The 23,319-nt window shown below is 41.8% G+C and overlaps 1 protein-coding gene across 7 annotated transcripts in view; it reads right to left on the bottom strand.

The window, feature by feature from the left end:
• The window catches only part of NFIB (nuclear factor I B), a 561,260-nt gene that overhangs the window by 42,286 nt on the left and 495,655 nt on the right, over positions 1 to 23,319 (bottom strand). For all 7 annotated transcript variants that reach the window (XM_068234892.1, XM_068234884.1, XM_068234891.1 and 4 more), the window contains one exon: positions 14,313 to 14,488. In XM_068234892.1, the coding sequence (XP_068090993.1) occupies positions 14,313 to 14,488 (176 nt within the window). The remainder of the gene's footprint in view (positions 1 to 14,312; positions 14,489 to 23,319) is intronic.

Genomic DNA, 23,319 nt, shown 5'->3' with positions numbered 1-23,319 from the left:
GGGGTTATGCCTCCAGATCCTATTGAGGCTTCCCCCGTCCTCCTCGGTCCCACAGCGGCGGAGAAAATCCTCCCGGAGCAGCGGCGATGTAAATATTTACCTTTTGGCTCCAGCGCAGGAGCAGTATCCGCTCTTCTCACGGAGATAGACGAAAATAGCCGATCTCTGTCGGGCCGCTCTACTGCACAGGTGCAAGTCTCCTGCGCCTGTGCAGTAGAGCGGACCCGACGGAGATCGGCTATCTCCGTCAGAAAAACCGCAACAGCGCCCCCACTGGAGCCAGAAAAAGGTAAATATTGCACAGGCTGTCGGATTTGTCGCCTGTGCATTCCGGGGGCTGCAGCGAGACCGCCGTGGGACACAGGAGGATGGGGAAGCCTCGATAGAGTCCAGAGGCTTCCCCCTACTGAGGTGAGTACCCCCAGGGGAACTTTTTTTCAGTACAGGCTTTATTTAACACTTTTTTCCTGATATTTAAATTAAGCATATAATATAATTATATACAAATGAAAAACATGAACACTTATTATTTAGTATTTATATAGTGCTTGCTGACATCTTCTGCAGCACTGTAAAGAGTATATTGTCTTGTCACTTAACAGTCTCTCAAAGGGGCTCACAATCTAATCCCTACCATAGCTATATGTCTATGTATTTATTGTGTAGTGTATGTTTATATGTTTATTAGTCTAGTGCCAATTTGGGGGGTGGGGGAGTGGGAATTATCGCATCTGTATGTTTTGGGGGTGTGGGAACAAACTGGAGTGCCTGTAGGATACCCATGCAGACACTAGGATGACATACAAACTTCGTGCAGATTGTGCCCTGGCTGGGATTTGAACCAGGGACTATGCTGCCATACTGTCCACTTATAAACTGCTGGAGAGATCACATATTTCCATTATTAATACAGTCATACATATGCATGTTTCTATCGCACTGTAAAATGTTGAAGCAAAGCATAACCAGTGAGGTACAGCACTAGGTTATAGTCCTGGAGATTACAGAATTGTAGCCATCATACATTGCACTACATACTGCCAGACCACAGCAAAACTGAATTTGTGGCATTTATAGAGTTAGCAATACTATGAACATCTTAGATTTTATGATATAAAAATAATTTTAAACTTCTCCCGACCGCCTCATGCTGATCGGCGGTGGGAGAGTGGCGCTCTGAGGTCCGCCCTAACGCTGATTGGCGTCATCTCGCTCCTAGAGAGATTAGCAGGGAGCGAGCACTCGCTCGAGCATGCGTTACCTGCACTGCACAGAGCGGGGCTCTGTGATCAGCCTGCCAGCCGTGATCAGAGCTGGCAGACTGTTATTAACAAAAAAAGCAAATAAATATTTGTACAGTGCTGCGATCTAGCGCAGCGCTATACAGAGGACATCCCTGTCACTTAACTGTCCTTCCCAACGGCTCCCAATCTAATCCCATACATAGGTTGTGTAGTGTATAGTTCACAGCCAATTTACGGAGGGGGATAAAAATATATATTTTTTAATAAAAAAAGTGATCTGTTTTTATTAATTAAAAAAAAAATCACAGCAGCAATTAGAGACCACCAAAAGACTGCTCTACTAGTGGAAAGAAAATAGGTAAAATTAATTTGGGTGCTAAGTTGTACGACCGAGTATTAAACTATTAAATCTGTGAAGTGCTAAAATGTAAAAAATCACCTGGTCACTAGGAGTGTATAAACCTGTGGTCCTCAAGAGGTTAGGTTAAATATAAACTGCGGTACCTGCCACTGATGCTCGCATTGATTTGGGGGATAGGGGTGGCTTAAAGGACACCTGAAGTGAGAGGGATATGGAGGCTGCCATGTTTGTTTTAAACAATGCACTTTCCTGGTTGTCCTGCTGATCCTATGGCTCTACTACTTTTAGCCATAGACCCTGAACAAGCATGCATATGAGATGTTAAACTGAAGTTTAACTGGATTTGCCACATGCTTGTTTCAGGTAGGTGATTCAGACACAACAATGACCTCAATTCACTAAGCTTATCTCCTGTCTTTAATAACGTTTCTAGAGTTATCACCATAAGGCATGTAGTATTCAGGAAACATTTTACCTCAGGCAAACCTAAAGTTAACTCTTCTGTCTTTAAATTAACTCTTCAATCCTTAAAAGAACACCAGAATTCTAAAGTTAAAGACAGGCTGTTCATTAATTCCGTGTGAAAATAGCTACAGAAGCGGTAACTTAACTACAGAGGAGGTAACTTAAGGAACGAAGACATAAGATAACTCTCTCACTGTGTGAGGTAAGTTTTCTCTTGCCTTATTATCTCCAGCATGATCTTAGTGAAATGAGGCAAATGCCAGAACGACCAGCAAGATATTAGGCAACTAGTATTGTTTAAAAGGAAATGAATATGGCAGCCTCCATATCCCCCTCACTTTAGGTGTCCTTTAATGCAAATTTTCTAAAGATTGCCTGCATATAGGTTGTGGGGCTCTTGAACACACTGCAGCAATACAGCAAGATGCTATATGTAAGTTCAGGAACCTAACTTAGTTCTACTCTCTTTTCCAAGTAAAAAGTTTGGTTAGATCAAAATTTGCTTGTAATTTAATGCTATTAAAAATTAAAAAGTAAAAAAATATGCTTTGGAGGCAGTAAGTAGACACTAGAAACTTGCCTATTCAATTAGAAATAGATTTTATTGGCATACTCCAAAAGGGCCCAAGTAAGCCCAAACTGCCCTTCTTTGCAACTATGGCAACAATACTGTGTTTGAAATACAGTTACTAATAATGCCCATACTGTAGCACAAGTAATTAGCTGCAATGAGACAAAGCCATTGTATCTTATTCTTAACACCTAGACTTATCTATAAACCATCTGAAAATGGTGATACTGTTATTTACCAGCCTCAGTTCATATATTGCATGTGTTTTATATGTTTTATATGATTGTAAACAATCTGATACATTTGCCTTGCAATGTGTACAACACCGCTAAATGTAATACATCTTTCTTAAAGCGGAATATAACCCTGCATTTCAACTTTGCATTGGAAGGGTTAAACACAGAGGTTTAAAGTTCCGTGGAGAGATATGCAGAAGTTCAGATAGATACATTCTATTTAGTTGAATGTATCTATTGATAAATGTTACACACCATTTGGCTGTCCTCCAAGCTCCTTCTCAGTCAGAGAGATGAGTCACATTCAACACTTAGATACATTTATGTAAGCAAAATGTGTCTATTTCAGCTTCGGACGCGTCTGCAGAAATCTCCAGGAACTTTAAAGCCCTGTGTAACCCTTCCAATGCTGGTCTAGTAAAAAAAAATGCTGGTTGCATATAATATACTGTAAATAATGTTTTAGAGCAAAGTTGAAATGCAGGGTTATATTCCGCTTTAATAAAAGTAGAATAAAAAAAGGAAAACGCAATTTAAAATGATGATTTGGGCACTCAGCCTACACAGGCCACCTACAGAATCAGTTGCAGACATCTTCCAGTTTCTGCCCTGAGCTGATTGTGCCAGACGTTACCCTGACAGTAAGCTTGGCACAGATCTCAGCATACATGGCATCCTGCAAGTGTTCACACAACAGCCAAATACTACTGCAGGACACTTGTGATAATGGTTGGTTCCATGTATTTCTTGCATTACAAGGTCAATTCAGGGCTATCAAGTTACCACAATATCCCACCGCTAATCATGGAAATGGGCCGTGGAATGTACAACTTGCTCGCTGCATTTTTTTTCTTGGTAGTTATAATTTGTAGCAGTTTAAAATATAACAAGTAAATTGTCCTCTTTTTGCTTTTTATTGAAACCAACATGAGCTCTATTAAGCTAAACTCATTTTCCCCCTACATATTCGATTGAATGACATAGCTGTTTCACTATAATCAGTGCAGTGGTAATGTAATTACACCACAAAATTGCTGTGGGGACTACAAGATAGCTCAGCTGCTTGTCCTAACAATCTAAATGAAAGCATTACAGAGCGTGGCTGGGGAAGAACAGTTCATCCTAGGTAAAAGCTGGCATGGTATCTGTTATTTCCATCTGCACTTCTGCACGCGGGAACCCTCTCACACTGGAAATCCTGATATATTTCACTAACAGCATACATTCTGTTTCTCTGAGAGAAGGCGGTAACACACTTTATCAAATATACTTGGTCCAAGCAACTGGCATTTATGTTTGGTAAATGATCTCCAGACAACATTTTCTTTACTTCATCTTGAATAAAGTGGAGAGGGAATAAAACATACATGTCTGTGCCCCTTCATGAAAGCTTATCCTAACTTCCTGATCTGGCGACAAGTGATCACTGTGACAGGATGTGCAGACCTTTCTTTAAGGGGCTACAATGCGCTAATAAAAAGCATATTTTAATAGAAGGAGTAGGAAATACAACCTGTCAGATTTTTTATTTTTTGACATCTACGTCCATGTTGTAGATATTTCCATGTGTTTCTGTCAAACTGACAAGTGGTCGATAAAACAGTAAGGCTAGTTCCACACTGGGGTGTAATCAGGGCCGGCCCGCTCATGAGGCGGGGTGAAACTTTTGCCTCAGGCGGCAAAATTCCAGGGGCGGCACCCGCCCGTCCGTGGGTGCGGGGAGCCGGCCGCCGAGCTGGAGGGGTAGCTGGCAGGAAGGGGGTATTGGGCCTGGCGGCGGGGAGGGGGGTCGGACCCCCCCCTCCCTCGCCTGGGTCCCCCGTCCTCCGCTCCCCTCCAGCCTTAAATACAAGCAGCCGCTATGTGTAAGAGGCACGGGCGGGTAGGACTCACCTCTTCCTCGTTCCAAGCGTGCGCTCCACTGACGTCACTTCCTGCAGCGTTGCAGGAAGTGACGTCAGTGGAGTGCACGCTTGGAACGAGGAAGAGGTGAGTCCTACCCGCCCGTGCCTCTTACACATAGCGGCTGCTTGTATTTAAGGCTGGAGGGGAGCGGAGCACGGGGGACCCAGGGGAGGGAGGGGGGGTACGACCCCCTCCCCGCCGCTAGGCCCAATACCCCCGTCCTGCCAGCTACCCCTCCAGCTCGGCGGCCCCCCAGAGCGCGCCCCCCGGGGGGGGGGGGGGGGCGGCGGAAATTTTTTTTTTGCCTCAGGCGGCAAATAGTCTAGGGCCGGCCCTGGGTGTAATGTTGCATATCCTATAAAAATAGGATAGCTTTTAAGGGGAAAAGTCACATCATGCTTTATGCTTGTGATGCATACAGTAAAGCATACAGTACATGAAAAGTATGCTTCAATGTAGCTGTAAACGTGCAGAATATCTGGCATTGCAGAGCATGCATCACATTAATCGGGCAGATTCCGTTGCAACTTACAATCAACACACCAATGTGAATTTACTATTACTATATAATTGGACTGTGTTTGCCCCACGAGGCACTGCAACGTGTCAGTGTGAAAGAAGTCTTATTCATTAAAGTCTGTCAGCAAAAAGTGCTGACGGAACTGTCAATAAAGGTGTGATGGACAAATTGCTAGTGCTGCATCATGACTAAACAACCTCATCAATTTTTAGTAGGTGCGTAGCAATAAATCGCAAGGCAGTGAGGGTAACAGGGACTATTGTTGTTGGGAAGGGGGTCTGCTCCTGTACTTAAGATGCAGAGCGCCATACATCACCTCCTTCTGGTGGCGGGACAAGTCCTCCTAACTCCTCTTCAGTGTACAGGTGCCATACAGCCTATCACCATGCGACTCCTGATGCTTGTCACATGACATGTAGAGGCAGGAGTCGCATGGAGATAGGCTACGCAGCGCAGAGCTGCACTGAAGAGGTGTGATGAGATGTCATGCATTGAGAAACAAAGCTTCTTCCTGGAAAATTCAGCACAGCTTGGATTAAAAATAAACCAAAAACACTGTGGCTGTATGCACATCGGTGTCATCAGCACATAGTGTGTATATACTATTCTGACAGGCTCTTTTTATGCCTAGAGTTATACTATAAGCATAAGGTGATAGGATATTTGCAGTGAGCACGGGGCTAATTTCACTTCACCTAAATTCACATGCTTGTAAATCAGGCCCACAGTGTGATCTCCCCTTTCCTAATGAAAAGCATGCACATATTATTACACATTACGAAGCCAAACAAACTGTAGTGCACAGAATGTTTGATTGGGGCCTGTGAGACTTTTTACAGCTGCTACCTCACTCTACAGCAGATGCCTTGCTTTCTGACCTTTTGCAGCACTGTCCTCTGTATCACATTGTGCACCATGCCAGGTTAGCCATGCTGCCAGCACATCTTGCATTCCTGCTGCTGCACCTTGCATCCCCAGATGCTTCATCTCCAGTGATGACTGAACAGTTCACACACAGATATTGTCTGGTGTGTCTGTGAATTCAGCCCTGAGCTGTACAACTTGCATCTATGGGAATATTCTATTTCTGAATCCCTGCCATGTGGCATGATACCAAGATGTAGATTATTCACCATTACTCTCGCTTTACCTTACTACACATTCAGTTTTATCGCAGGGAAAATGACACAATTTCACAAGGCTTATTACAGTATGTTGTAGGAATGGACAAGCCATATTTGGCCAGTTCAGAGAACAATACTTCTCACTGATTTATGGAAGAACTGTTTGACTAGGGTGCTTTGAGGAAATGCAAATTTGGCATCTTGTAGAGGAAAATCAGCCATTCTGGGCAAAAATCTCACTACCATTACCATATTTTTGTTAACATTTAAAACGTCTCTAATTTGCTTCCTTTTTAAATATAGGAAATGTGCAGAAGATTTAGCTGTTTTGGAAACATAAGAGTTTTATTCCGCCAGAGAAGGAAAACATGGCATTAAAGAAGCATGAATATCAAATGTTGAGATGATCACACCCGTGCCAGCATTATTGAGTTTGCTTACCCCAGACTGATCTCTATGGTAACAATAACTGATCATACAAACCACTGAAGTTCTATCATTACCTGTTTAAAGAGGAACTCCAGTGAAAGTAATGTAAGAAAAAAGGGCTTCATTTTTACAATAATTATGTATAAATGATTTAGTCAGTGTTTGCCCATTGTAAAAGCTTTCCTCTCCCTGATTTACATTCTGACATTTATCACATGGTGACATTTTTACTGCTGGCAGGTAATGTCACTGGAAGTAGCTGCTGCTCGCTTTTTTGGCAATTGGAAACAGCTGTGAACAGCTATTTCCCACAATTCAATGAGGTTCACTGACAGGAAACTACCAGGACCATGGTCCTCATAGTTTCCTGTGGGAGGGGTTTCACCACAATATAAGCCATACAGAGCCCCCTGATGACCCGTTAGTGAAAAAGAATAAATTTTTAATGTAAAAGGGGGTATCAGCTACTGATTGGGATAGAGTTCAATTCTTGGTCACGGTTTCTCTTTAACCATCATCTTGCAAGAGGTGACTGCACCAATGCAATGTGAAGAGCCATTATGCAATAACATGCTGGGAACCCACATTCAGGGGTCTGCGGCTACTTAATAGCAAATAATTATTGACTTGGCTTCTTACATTATTATTGATGCACAGGTTACTGGGGTTACTGAGGCTGGCCACTTAGTCACTTTGATTGAATCAGCCAGAAGTGTATTGTTCCTAACATGCCCATTCGATCACCTCTCAGTTCATTTCAGTTTGTCTAGTGAAAGGATGATTTATTTTCTGCTGAACTGTTAATGAGTTTGAGTGGGTAATGTGGTTGAGAATAATGCCCTGCATGATATGCTGTCAATCAAAGAGGGATTGATCTCTCACCATTTATAGACATTTATTATGGATTTATGTATGGATAGCTTAACAGGTAATTCATGGCCTAAACTATCATTAAAATGGTATATTAGCTACACTGCTCGTCACATGTTAGTAAATGGCTGCAAGATAAACTGATTTTTTTTTTTAAATGATGCATGTTACTCATCTGTTTACATGGCACAGGAGTGTGTATACATGTGTGTATGTGTGCTTATCTATTTACATTTGGTGACATGGTGGCTAAGCAGTTAGCACGCTTGCATAGGAGTGCTAGAGTCCAGGCTAAGAGTCTATCTATATGGAGCTTATATGCTCTCTCCTTGTTTGTATGGGATTACCCAGGTACTTCATTTTCCTCTTCCATTTTGCACTGGATTCCTTCCAAAATTGTCCCAAAGCCTTTAACACATACAATGAGTCTCACAAGGCAGGGATTGGGGCTCAATCGCTCAGACAACTGTTTGGGGTTGAGGCTGTAGAGATGTGTCACTAGCCTGTAGGCTAGCATCACAGCTGTTGCTATGGAAGGGAGGGGGGAGGGATGACATTCAGTGCATGACAGAATGTCTTATGGTTGGTGGGGTGATAGGGGCAACAATGTGCTTTCAGAGGGCTCCTGTACACATGACAGGTTCTCGCCTGAGGTGGTCTTTATCAGATGCCCCAGACTAGTTCAATGTAGCATGTGTACATAACTTTAAACAATGGTAGGAACATTAGCGTGTGAGCTCTGCTGTGGGTCAATTAGTGACGTGAATTGTTCATTTTACAAATGCATAAAAATAGCACATCTATAATAATATACATTATACTGTAAGCCATACCTCAGAAATGCTAGCTACTGTTTACCAAAACACACCATACATAGGAAAAGAATTGGAACTGTTATTTTTATATTTCAATATCCTTAAAAGCATTAAGCCAGCTGTCTATATAAAAGCAGTATAATTTTATACTGCTTCAATAAAAATGCTGGAGCAGGCTAAACTGTCAAATAAAAAATTACCTACATTTATGCCGATTGCCAAGTCGTTCTCTGTAATAAACATAAAAGTCACTGAGAACATCTATGACAGCCCATACTATGGTCATTAAGGCACTTGCATGGAAAGATATGTCTTTAGGGCTATGAAAAATAGTGACATTTAATCTAACCAGTCAGAGAGATGACTTACTGTACGGTTAGGTGCTAACTGCTGGCTATACTTTATACAATGCTCTGAATTTCTATGTGGAATAACACATTCCACATAGAAATGCAGTAGTTGTCATGCAGTCTTATGCAGTAATCACTTTATTGCAACACAGATATTAGATTTATTGGTCTTATTCATATTACGTGTAACAAAATCATTTCTGTTGTCCATTGGAATCTGTAAATGTGCCAATGTACAATTTCATATTTTGTAACCTCCCTGGCGTTCTGATTCCCGTGGCCCTGGGAACGTTTTTTGCACTTTTTTTTTTTATTTTACATGTAGCTAGCCTAGCGCTAGCTACGTGATTGCCCCCTCTGTGCGGCGTCCCTCCCTCCCCTCCGATCGCCGCCGGCGCAATGGCCCATCCGGAAATCCCTTTCTGAACGGGATATCCTGGAGGGCTTCCCCCGTCGCCATGACGACGCATGTCGTGACGTCGGCGACGTCGTGACGTCACAGGGAGACCAGATCCACCCTTCAGCGCTGCCTGGCACTGATTGACCAGGCAGCGCACTAAGTCTGGGGGGGGGAGGGCGCTCGTTACGCGACGGATAGCGGCACATCGGCGGCGATTGTCTCCAACACGCAGCAAGCATTTAAAAAAATTATTAAAATCGGCCCAGCGGGGCCTGAGCGGCACCCTCCAGCGTCTCTGGACGAGCTCAGCTCGTCCAGAATGCTAGGGAGGTTAATAGATAACACATTAGATATAAACATTGATTCTAGTGAATGTCTATATAGCAGGTATGACATATTATGCCCCATATAATGCACAAATAGATAAGTTATGTTAATTCTTTTCATGATTGATCTGGAAGGAAGGAGTGACGGGAGCTGCAGGTGGAAGCAGTGAGTGATCTGCATATCCCCTAGCTTTGCATTGCATAAGGTGGTACAAATCTTTCAGATCCAACCATCAGGTAGATATTAGGGAGTATTTAGGATGCAATTTTGTCTCATATCAAAAAGGGCAAAGGCGTGTAACGTGGTAGCACAGGTAAAACATTGATATCTGGAAGATATTGATTATTTACCTGATTAACACAATTGTAATAGTGTATGGGTGCCTATAGACAGTTACAATTTGTAGCTTGCACTACCTTAATGCTCACTTATCACCCCAGGTGTAAAGGAAACTGTAACACAGTAGACTAATTGTCCAGAGTAACCAGTTAGAAACCTTGTTTAATTTCACAGATTGAATCTAATTGGTTGCTCTGGGCATCCAATCCCCTTTGTCTACTCCTCTCTTTGCACCTGTCCTGATCAACCCCAAAGAGTAGAATTCAGAATAGCTGTCATGAGCAACCCACATACAAGCAGACATTCCAGAGATGTCTGGTTGTTGGGCTATGTGTGTGCATCATTTGCTCTTTTCTCTGTGTTAATAAGCTAATGAACAAATATATTAAAATATTTCAACATTAAACTGACTTTTAGAGATATAACTCTGAACACAATAATGTATGTACTGAACTTAAAAGTTAGCTGTAACGTCACAGTAAAGAGAAACAAGAAAACCATACAAATAGTTATGGGTGACAATTACAGTATCTTCTAAAACCAGTTAGCTTTGTTCATTGTGTCTTGTAAATATTTATGAACCATTCTCACAAAAGAGGAAACCAAGAGAGGGCAGTCAGTAGCTGATTCTGTCTGCTTTCTTGCAAAATCATGGCATCTCCCTCTCCTGAGTTCCCTCTCCCCATCTCCCTCTTTCTGCCTGTGAAGCAGCACTCTATTTCTAATGTAACTGTGGCCTGTTGTTGATATGAATATGTCATGGAATGCGTACACAGGCATGCATACACACACATACACTAATTTGGGCACGTTTGCACCCAAATTTCTTTCTTGAGCATGGAGGGCAGCTGATCACAACAGAAATGTTGCAAAAACGTAGATATGAAATATTCAATGTTGCCTAGTCAGGAATAACCTGGTACCATTTGTCTGTAGCAAGGAGAGTTACCCAAACATGTAACAAATAAAGGATGTGCATTGTGCATGTTATCTGCAAATGAATCCAGAGGAAGTCACCTATACACACTAAGATTTGCAGAAAATCAAGAAAGCAATCAATAGCTCCCTGATGTTGATTGTTTGGGCTAGACGTTGCTCTAGTTGACACTCTATCAGATTTCAGCATAAACCTGATCTAATATGGAGTGCACCACCACCACCACACATACCTACTTGGCTTTGTGCAGTACAAACTACATGGTCTTTGATCATGTGGCCTTTCCTGATCAATGGTTAATTGATAAGATGGTCACAAAAAACACAGAGTGGCTGTTTGTTTTTTTTAGATGTTAGGTAGGTCAGGTAAATAATTAATTTGCAGTAGACATTGGTTATTTGCCTGACTACCACTTTGCACTAACATGTCTGATTAAGGAGGAACTGTGCTGAAATAAAAATGTAATGAATAAAGTGGCCATTTTTTTTTACAATATTTCCTCACCTTTTTCTCTCCCCAATTTACATTTTGAAATGTATCTTAGGTGATGGCAACATCTTTACTGCTATCAAGTGCAGCACTGTGGAATGTTTGTGTACTCTTTGTTCCGAAACCAGTAAAAAAAAAATACCTGGTCTCCCAGAATGTTCTGCGAGGAGAATTCCCCATACCTAAATTGCCTAGGCCAGTAATCTGCAAACTTGGTTCTCCAGCTGTTAAGGAACTACAGGTCCCACAATGCATTTCAGGAGTCTGAGAGCCAAAGTCATGATTCACAAAGGCAACTGCATTGTGGGACTTGCAGTTCTTTAATAGCAGGAGAGCCAAGTTTGCAGATCACTGGCCTAGGCTGTGGTGTCAATGGGAGGGCAGGGCCACACACCAAAATAGAGCAATATACAGATAGAGGAAGTGTTTCTGATGCTGAAACCAGAATAATTAATGTAAAAGTGGCTATCCTGAATAATTTACTACATTCTACTATTTGTCACCATAGTGCCTCTTTAAGTATTGATTGCTCTGCAAACCCCACTAGCTTTGTACCATTGTAGTGCAAAGACATGTGAGGGCTCAAACCCTCTAGCAGCCTTTTATAAGCGCTAGTGATTTGAAAAAGCTCTTGCTAATGCAATGCTATGGGAGATTTTTATAAAACCACATCGCTCAAGTGGGGTCATACCCATAGCATTAGCTTTTCAAATCACAAAGCGCTCAGAAAAGCGTTCAGCTACCTGAACGGTAGTTTAACTGCCAAAATAGTAGGATATTAGCCAACCCGCCTACTCACTTGCACACTATTTTTGGCAGTAAGACTTTGGAACTGCTGTTCAGGAAATGCTTTTAAAAACAAAGAAAAGCCTGAGAATCCCCATGAGGAGATGGATTATTCCAACACATGTAGGTTCTGTCAGGTTTTAATGGCTTACTTTTGTCACTGGAGTGGTCCTTTAAACCATTCCTCTCTCTGTGTTAAAGAGGAACTCCAGTGAAAATAATGTAATACAAAATTGCTCATTTTGACAATAATTATGTATAAATGATTTAGTCAGTGTTTGCCCATTGTAAAATCTTTTAAATCCCTGATTTACATTCTGACATTTATTACATGGTGACATTTTTACTGCTGGCAGGTGATGTAGCTGCTGCATGTTTTTTTGGCAGTTGGAAACAGCTGTAAACAGCTTTTTTCCCACAATGCAGCAAGGTTCACAGACAGGAAACTGCCAAGAGTACGTACTCAGAATTTCTTTGTGGGGGGGGTTTCACCACAATATCAGCCATACAGCGCCCCCTGATGGTCTGTTTGTGAAAAGGAATCAGCTACTGATTGGGATAAAGTTCAATTCTTCATTGGAGTTTCTTTTTAAAGTATAAGTAATATCCACATTGAGGTAATATCTGACAAGCTGAGCCTTGCAGCCTCATAATATACGGACACTGTGCCTCCTGTATTATGCACTGCATACTACAGAGTATGAGGGTTCCCAGCTGCTGACAATTGCACACACAGACATTGTTTGTTGTAACAGAGGCATAACTACACTGCACATTTTATCTGAATTTGTATTAGCATTATTTTCTTTACGCCAATCACTGACCTTGCTGGAATTAAATCTAAACAACCCCATCTCTTCCATGTATGAGTAGTGCAGGATTATTTATCTGATCCTTGCTTATTTGTGCTGCTTTAACAGCTGTACAAAACCTGTGGTTCAAATCAAATGCTAAAAACTAAGGCTGCAGATGATCTCGCCACGTAGAGACCTCAGGGGAGCCAAAGAAGACTGAAAGTCTTACACTTTCCACACATGTTTCCCACAGCTAGCTGTATATCTAAAAAAAATCACACAATCATTTTTTACTAATAAACTTGTAAGATCACACAGCCCTTCACTCGAGGTTAACTAACAGTTGCCAGGAATGTGCTCCTTACAAACAATTTCTAACATGATTATTATCATCTTCTGTGGTGCTGGTATGTACTTCAGCCTCTCTAGCTAAGCCGGACAAAGATGTAGACCAGGAAAGGATCCAGAAAAGTGCACTCATGGATGCCTAGACTGCAGACAACATTCTCCAGCATTAAGCTTCGTACTCACCACCCGACGGGTTCAGCGCCGTCCCCTTGACAATGGTCGTTCAGCGATTTCTCTTCCTGCCAACAGGTATGCATGACATCACGGGGTCTTACATGTCAGGGGCGAACGAGACTTCATCGCGATCGCTCTACTTTGCGCAGGAGTCGTTCGGGACCTTAACGATCCGATCCACGTGACTGTCGTTATTTCCGCGTGAGGCTTGGGTGCAGTGTCGGACTGGGAGCTAGTAAAGCTGAGGAAATCCCCTTGCTGGCCAAGCAGCAATTATCAGGTGTTGCTGCTCACAGTAAAGACTTGCTGCAGGTTTCTATTGGGAGTGATAACCGAGGGCTACTGCTGCTTGGCCATCAGGTGGATTTCCTCAGTTTTTCCAGCTCCCAGTCCGACACTGCTTGGGCAGTCGTGCGCCTATACCCACAACGCGTTATCGCGAAAACGACCGTTCGGTGCTCGAAAAATCGTAAATCGTCTGGAAAATCCTCTGCAAAATCATTACGTGGGTACATAGCTTTAGAGCTTCAAAAAAAGAGAACTGAGATGGAGCTCAGTGTCAATCCTAGAAAGGTTACTAACAGATGTTTGCAGCTACACATGTGGTTTACTCTTTAAATTGAAAATAAGAATATGAGGCTTCAGGAAAGTACTATGTATGCCATTAGTACTACATTTACAGTTAATACTGTCACAAGTTTATTTTCAGTTCAGGGTAAATTTAAAGTTGAATGTGTTTTCTGATGTTGATTTTTGTACAGCTCTCATAATAGAAACCAGAATCTTGCATTTAAGGGAACGAGAAGAGATTGATGACGTGTTTATTACCTGGCTTGTTTGCGGACTGGACGGGTCATAAGAAGGAACATAGTTCTTCAGGGCATCCTGAGGATTCAGGTGTGGAGGATATCGGATTGTTGTATGAGAAAAGTAGGAACTTGGGGCCGGAGGAAGTATAGCTTGTGTAAATGGCAGAGGGGAAGGCGAAGTCCTGGTTGAGATTACTGGCAAAACAAGAGAAAGACAATTAATCAGTGCTGATATTCTTTTTCTTAAGTTATGAGAGTTCACCATACCTAAATTCAAGAAAGCACTCTGCACAAACACTGCATTTAGGAATACTCTTGAAATATTTATTTGATTATTTTCCCAGCTGTACTAAGAACTCAGATGTAGCCTAAATACCAGACATCCCTTGAGAACTAACAGTCCAACTTTCCCATATCAGGCTGCTCAAAGTCTTGTTTAGCTTTCAGGAATTACACCATTCTCTGACTTTGCATTGGTTGAAATAAAAGCATTATTCCCAGAAAGAAAACATATTTCACTGGTTAAGTATTTTCTCTAGAGTCTTTAAAGATAACAAAGCCCACATACTTGTGATCCTTTGCATCACACTGGGAAATAAGTCATCACCAGCTCTTAATGTGTCTGGCTGCAATGGGACACTACATACCTGCAAGGCTTATGGGATACTACTAAGCAGCTAAATGGACCTTTACTTGTCAAGAGTGTACAAGAATAAAATGCACTATTGCTGCTAAAACTGGAATGGTAGTAACTGATATATTGTAGTGTTTATTAAGGGGCACTACTCAGAAATATAAAATAATCCAGTCATTTCATATAAAACAAACACAAACACCTTTAATTTTTGTATTAATTCACCTTTGTATAGTGTCCCTCACATCAACTGATCATTACTAAATTAAAAAAAAAAACTTCCGCTTCAACACAAGATCAAATGAGATGTCAAAGAGCAATATAATGGCCCATACTCACGGGCTACAAATGTCGCCGCAACACGCGGCGCGCGCGTGTTGCAGCGACAGGTCACCCGTGAGTATGCGGCGTTGCCCGGGCGCGCTCCCCGAACTGTTGCTCATCGCTGATGTCGCCGGGCGATTGAACTGCTCAATCGCCTGGCGACAGTCGCCGCCGCAACTGTCGCTAGTCCGCGTGAGTACGCGGACTAGCGACAGCAACAAGAGAAGTAATACATTGGGCTTCCGGCGGGGGGAGTCGCAACAGCAACAGCTTCCGCCGCATCAGTTGCCAGGTCCCTCCGCCGTGTGTATGCGGAAGGACCTGGTGACAAGCTGTCGCCGGCCTGTCGCGCACACGCTCACGTGTGCTGGCGACAGGCCAAAAAGTTGCCCGTGAGTATGGGCCATTAGTCTTCAACTCAAGCCTGGTTCCATGCATGCCAGTCTCATGTTTCAGACATTGGTGTGGGAGAAGGAAGTACTTAGGCAATCACAGAGATTTAAATCATGGTTATAGTGAGGTAGGAGTTTGATGAAATAAAACACAAGAATACACAATATTGGCCTCAGTTCACTAAGCTTTATCAAACACTTTATCGAACGTTTGATAATTTACCTCATGAGTAAAATCTAATTTTGAATTCACTAAAGTGTTATAGATTGATAAAACATTCAATAAATCTATAACACCTTAATGAATTCAAAATTAGATTTTACTCATAAGGTAAATTATCAAACGTTTGATAAAGTGTTCGATAAAGCTTAGTGAATTGAGGCCAATAGGTCCGATCCAATTCACCTTATCTCCTAGGTTTTCTCCCAGGAGAGAATTTTACATATTCTTTTTAAAATAATTTTTGCACTTTGCAATTGAAAAAGCACCATAAAGTAGGTGACAAAGTACTTTTCAGGATATTGTCTTGCTTGCTGGTGGCTTAAAATGCATTTTATTTACAGTATAATGGGCCTTATTCAATTCACTGTTTCTCCCAAATTTTCTCCTAGGTGATATTTTGCCAATTTATCAATAAAATAACTTTGTAGCCATCAACAAGCAAGAACATACTCAGAATAATGTTCACATTACTTTTCCACCTACTTTTTTTTTAAGTTATTTTAAACAGAAGAAAAATGGTCTCCTAGGAGAAAACTTGGAGAAAAAGTAAGAGGATTTACTTATGGAGTACACATTCACTTTTGTATTTTGGGGAACTTATATACATCTCTTCTTCTTCGTCTCCTAAATTATCTATAGCCACAATTACTATTGTGGTTTATGTGGCGCCCAAGTTTCCTTTTGGCCATTTCTCGAATAAGAAAAAAAAAATCCAACTCCTTTTGTAAATCTCTTCCCAAGCAAGAGTGTGTTAAAAATGAAAATACATGGCGGATCAGCTGAATTATAATGGCTTGAGTTCATTTTGTTAGGTCCTGTAATGCTCACATTCATTACTCCAGGTACACATAGTTACTGGCACCACCTGTAACTTATCAAATACTTCAGCTCCAGGCTAGGATCTAGAAATGCCATTGAATAGCTTAGTAATCAGAGTTCTTAGACATTTGCTGTATGTGTAAATGAGGCCTCTGCAACTAAAAATTCTGTTCTGGAATTTTATTAACGTGACTAGAACCACAGGGATTCAAGCAGTTACTTTCAGAGCATATGGTTGGGCTGCCTTGACTGCATCATTACACAGTAAAGACTGCAAGGGGGATGACACAGACTGAATCTGTATGGTAAGACTGCAGCCTATAGCACAGACAGTCTGTGAAGCTTAAAGTGACCAGTGTCTGAAACCAGGTACCTCACAGATGCTGTCCACTATGCCGCCGTAGGCATCACGATTGCGTAGTTGATAGCACTCTCACCCTGCAGAGCAGGGCTCATGGTTTGAATCCCAGGCAGGGCGATTTGTTCTACTTGTGTCTGTGTGAGTTTCCTCTGGGCACTCTGGGTTTCCTTCCACATCCCAAAAACAAACATAAGTTAGCGTCCCCTTAAATTGGCCCAAGACTATGACAGACATATGATTACAGAAGGGATTAGATTGTGAGCTCTTCTAAGGGACAGTTAAGTGAGAAGACAATTACTCTGCAGAAGATGATGGCGCTGTATAAATACTAAATAATAGCAATAACTCCTTATGAAGCTTCTACATAGATATAAACAAGCTGTGCACATTTGCGCCTTGAGTGGGGCTATGATTCTACCCAGTACCCCACCTACCTTTCTACTACATGAACAGAAGCATTCTTTTAACAGACAGGAAAAAAATGCAACACAAATTAAAATAAATAAATAAATAAATAAATAGTTTTAAAAACAGTCTGTCTATTTTTTGAAGCAAGAGATGGCAAAGGGTGTCTGCGATATCAATATTTATTTAATTAATTTGGTCTGAGAATACATTTCTAAGAAATGAACAGGACTCCTTGCCAGATTGTGTTTTATGATAAAGGCGAATCAATATAAGGCAAAATAAAACAAATCTCATTCTAACCAAATGAAACATTTGGCCCTGCTCCTTTTTTAAGCATATACGCTGATTTGATTGGGCTGGTAAATGATTATTTCCATATTTCAGCTTGGTTACAGTCTTTGATATAGTGTTATGTTAATGGCTTCATGTAAAAGGGTTGATGGCTGTGTCAGACTGTCAGTCAGCAGCAGGCACAGCATCTGTGAAAAGAAAGTCAGGAAAGATAAACTCTGCATTACCATCTTTGCCCTAAATTTTGAAGCAATACTAAGGCTCGTGTACACAGGCACTTGCATATTGCTTGTGACGTATCTTTCTGAAGGACTTTAATGCAGTGCTTATACTTGGATTAATATCTTGCAAGGTAGTGGAAAACTGTGATTGTAACTTTTCACCAACTTTATATTCTGTTCTATTTTTTTTAATACAGCAAATCTTATTATTGTATTGCTGTGCATAAAGTACAATGGTGATAACATGAAGTTAGAACAAATTCAGGGTTAATTCTAGAAAACAGTTTCGGTATACAAAACAAATCAGAGTAATCTGACTATTCCTGTTTGGGTGAAACCAGGATTTTGCAACTAAAATGATGTCCTTTCATTTTGATCACATGATGAAAAGCACAAGGATACATGCAGTCAGGTTCAGACTCTGTGGTGAGGCTGCCTTGAGCGTATCATTCTACTACTTAGACTGCAAAGGGAACAGCAAAGATTGAATCTCTCTGAAAAGGCTGCAACCTGTATCACTGACAGTCTGTAAATCTGGAAATCATCAGTGTCTGGACTTCAGACCAGGTACTTCACAAGCGATTTATTTAACACCAACTTGTGTTAGAGTGAGGCTATAACTCTAACTAAAAGACAAAGACAAACACTTATATTGCGCTTTTCTCCTGGCGGACTCAAAGCGCCAGAGCTGCAGCCACTAGGGCGCGCTCTATAGGCAGTAGCAGTGTTAGGGAGACTTGCCTAAGGTCTCCTGCTGAATAGGTGCTGGCTTACTGAACAGGCGGAGCCGAGATTCGAACCCTGGTCTCCCATGTCAGAGGCAGAGCCCTTAACCATTACACCATCCAGCTGAGCAACTGTTTCCCCTTAATTGGCTTCCCCTAAATTGGCCCTAGACTACAATACATACACTACACTATACATACATAGAGATATGACTATGACAGGGATTAAATCCGAGGGACAGTTAAGTGATAAGACAATATAAACTATGTACAGCACTGTGGGATATGTCGGCACTATAAAAATACTAAATAATAATAATAGAGAGCTCCTCTGAGGGACAGTTAAGTGACAAGACTATATACTCTGTAAAACGCTGTGGAAGATGTCTGTGCTATATAAATACTAAATAATAATAATCTTAATAATAAAATAATAATGAAGGGACAGCTACACGGTGCACAACAGAGCAGATTCTTCTGAATGACTGCCTCTGCCAAGTTTATTCTTGGGTATGTATGAGGCTACAGTCAAGTGGCCCACAGATGCTTCAGGTGAGCATGGATCTGGCAGCTGAGTGGGTGTTCCCAGTTAGAGAGTAGCTGTTACTGCTACTCTGGTAACATTCTACCTATAAGAGACTAACGTTTTGTGGGCAATACTGCAGCTCGGCAGATTCTTTTCATTGTTTATTTTAAGGATTGAAGAGTTCACTTTAGAGATCTCATCTTAATTTAAAGACAGAAGAGTTAACTTTAGGTTTGCCTGAGGTAAAATGTTTCCTGAATACTACATGCCTTATCACCATGGTGATAACTCTAGAAACGTTATTAAAGACAGGAGATAAGCTTAGTGAATTGAGCCCATTCTCTCAGCAGAGGGAGAGGGTGGGAGATGTGAGGTAAACTTGGCACACAGCAAGAAAATAGCTGTTCCCTCCCTTTCCCTCACTACTTAAAGTGAGTAATGATCGGAAAGGGGGACGGGTTCAGACAGTTTACTTTTCAGTAGAAGTCCACTGCCATCTCAACAAGGAATAAAACAAGGAAAAGGCTACGTGGGCGTTTTTAAGTATATTTAATGCAAGAGGTACAGATGTACAATGAACAAATATTGAACACTGCTAATTAATGCATATTTCATGTCACATGACTATAAAAAATGGGAGGCTATAATAGGACTGTAAACAGTATTGGCAGATACTTTGCATTCTCTAATTTCATATACCGTATATACTCGCATATAAGCCGACCCGCATATAAGCCGAGGTACCCACTTTTCCCTCAAAAACCAGGAAAAAAATGATTGACTCACATATAAGCCACCTCCCCAGTATGTCGTCCTCCATGGTATACGGTAAATAGCCAGATGTGCCCCCACAGTATGAGGCATCTCCATACAGAGTATTATTAGCTAGTTGTATCCCCTAGTATGAGGCAGCCCCTCCTTCCTGTAGCCAGATGTGTCCAAAGGTGTTAAATAGCCCCTCTCCCCATAGTGGTGTCTGCTGTGCCTGTCCCCCCCCAATAGTTAGAGCAGCAGTGTCTGTAATTGAGTAGCCTGTAACCCCTGATACCTTTGCTGTGTGCTGTGACTGTGTCCCCCCAATAGTTAGAGCAGCAGTGTCTTGCCGGGCTTGAGACACGCTCCGTGCAGCAGTTTGTCAGTGCCGGTCTTCAGCAGGGATTTCTTCTAGCCGATCTGTACTACTCGCTGTTTCATATCCATGACGTCATCCAGTGGCGTCTTGAAACACAGCGAGTAGTACAGAGCGGCTAGAAGCAATCCCTACTTAAGACCGGCACTGACAAACTGCTGCACGGAGCACGTCTCAAGCCTGGGGGTCACAGGAAGCCTTATAATACATACTACAATGGTAATCTTTGCATGGGGGATGCTGGCAACAATGGCATCGGGGGTCACAGGCAGCCTTATTGCAGACACTGTCGCTCTAACTATTGCGGGGAGGACACGGCACACGTGGACAACAAATTAATCGGGGGTCACAGGCAGCCTAATTACACACACTACCGCTCTAATTATTGCCAGGGACACAGCCATAGCAGGGAGCACATCACCAGCAGCACGTTCTGCAACGCTTGACTGCAGAGGCACACACAGTGACTCGCATAGAAGCCGAGGAGGTGACTTTTCAGTACATATTTTGTGCTGAAAAATTCGGCTTCTATGTAAGTATATGCGGTATAGCTTCTGTGACATTGCATAGACATTTGTTTTCTCCTGTGTGACAATGTAAAACATGAGTGATTTTCTAAAGCTTGCAGCAAGTCCTAGTAAAATGTATGAATATAAATATACCAAATACAGTTGTACGGGCTAGTATATTCCATCTCCTTCGTTTGTATAAGACTGTAACAGTTAGAAATGATTCTGTAACACAAACACCATAATTATGTGTTTTAGACTAAAGGTTTCCTCTTGCTAATTAAGTTCAGCAATGTATGTTTGTACTAAACTCACAATGTCCCAACCCTACCATCTGTGTGTGATGAATGTGAGAAAATGTAAACATCCATAGATTACTATGCCCAGTTCTGATATTTTACAGTTTGATGTATAATGGTTTATTTATTTTATAGCAAATAGCCTGATAAGAAATTTCTGTGCTTGACAAGAACTCCTCATGGCTACATGAAGGAACCATGGTAGCTTCTGAGGACAAATGTAGCACACAGGTGAACCGCTGAAGAAACACATGGATGTGATATTCCTTACTCTGCCAAGATTCCATCTTGGCTCAGTGCCCTGGGGAAAAACGAGGTTAACCTAATGAAGTAAAATGAGTATGGATATTCCCATACTCATTAAATAGAAACATGTGTTTAACAAAATATGACCCCTCTACCTGAAATAGGTTTGGCTAAAATATGTCATGCTTTCACAACCTCAGGAAGTGACAGACACAGATTTACGCCACAATACCACAAAATACTACATTAGTGCAACAAATAAAGGACATGCATTGAAATAGGTGGAGCTAAAGCAATACCATGGAAACTATTAGCTAAGTGTGTTCTTTGGCTCTCCTACAAGTCTAAAAAAGAATGTGGTTCATGTCCCGGGTTATCTGTTGTTAGGTAGTTACAGTACATGTTTGATGGTATTTATCTGCAGACATGCAGTGATCTCACTGCCAGGTGGGCTTTAAAGGCTTAATCATATAGAACAAAGGATATAGCTTCATGTTAACTTTCTGCAGCTTTTTCCTGCTGGTCACTGCTCTCCCTGCAGAGATGGGGGTCAGCATCGCCTTGGAATAGCCTATGCCCAAATGTGGTATACATGGCACAGTTCTATTCATTCTTCAGGGAGAGCTGTGTGAGTGGGAGGAATGCTCACCGAAGGCACTTTTAACAATCCATGCCATTTGGGGTCATACACACAGGTGCATGTGCTTGCAATCCAATCTCTTGGGCAACTGTCCAATCTTTACAATCAATTTCCAGATTAGGTAATGATCAGATGGTAATGTCTTACCAATGACATGCGCAATAGTTCAACTGTTTGTTCCAAAACAAGTTCCCTGAGTTCCAGTAAATCGACTACATTTCCATATGAACACAGCAGAACTTGTGCACAATCAATGTTTAACAACAGATCCAATAAAAATCTCAGATATCTTTTTTTCCTGATCAGTCTACTGCAGGATTGTGCTCCCACTTTTACACAATGCAATAATCTGATGGAATCAGAAGTGAGCTTGTGTGTACTAGGCCTTACTGACTCCAACCTCTCATACATTCCAGCATCATATAACCTACTTCTCATCTGTCAGGTAATGTCTACAAATTGTGCTGAACTTGATGCAGAGGGTTAAACAGAAACTAGCTTTTATCAAGACAGGTGGCAGTGCGGTTATTGATTAGGTGAAATTCCCCACATAAACATTATATGTATAGACGTTATCTTCTGTCACATTTATCAAGCACGTTTGTGACAGAATCAAAGCTCATCTACTGTAGATCCAGCTGCTACGTATTTATCAATCTTTTGCCATGTTTTCTCTCTGAATATGTACATGATTGTCAGGCTCAGAGATTTGTATGGCTGGCTGGGACTGAATTTTGTGTCCTGTTTGCAACAGATTTGATTCCCAGGAGTTCAATGGAGATCAAGAAAGATCTATTAAAACTTGTCTGCTATTGGGTGGCATGGGTCTCCAGAAACATACTGTTTATTAAAATAGCAAATGTTAATCCAAGCCTCATATTCATGACAGATGGTTCTCAGCCAAGCAAGGGGGCAAATGCCCCAGGGCCCCTGACCACTGCTGCCCCCACCAGGCCGGACCCCAGGTAACCGCCCCTCAACTGCTTCCGAGTCCCCTGCAGGATGTGTGGCTGCATTGTAATAACTCATCTGTCTCGGCAGCTGTTCCATCCATGCTCTGTCTTCATCCCTGCTGCCTGCATCTTTTCCATGACCTGGCACAGGTTATTTACGCATAGAGAAAAGGCAGGCAGCGGGGCTGGAGACAGAGCACAGGACAGACCAACACCAACAAATAAGTGTATTGTTCTTTTGCTTACCCCACTTGCCAAAAGTTGCTCCATCAAGCATCACTCCATAATGCCTCCTCCCCTGTCTACTGAACAGTACACTGTGCTCG

Source organism: Hyperolius riggenbachi, chromosome 1 (assembly GCF_040937935.1).
Source record: "Hyperolius riggenbachi isolate aHypRig1 chromosome 1, aHypRig1.pri, whole genome shotgun sequence".
NCBI lineage: Eukaryota > Metazoa > Chordata > Amphibia > Anura > Hyperoliidae > Hyperolius > Hyperolius riggenbachi.
This window is presented reverse-complemented; position numbering and strand designations above follow the sequence as displayed.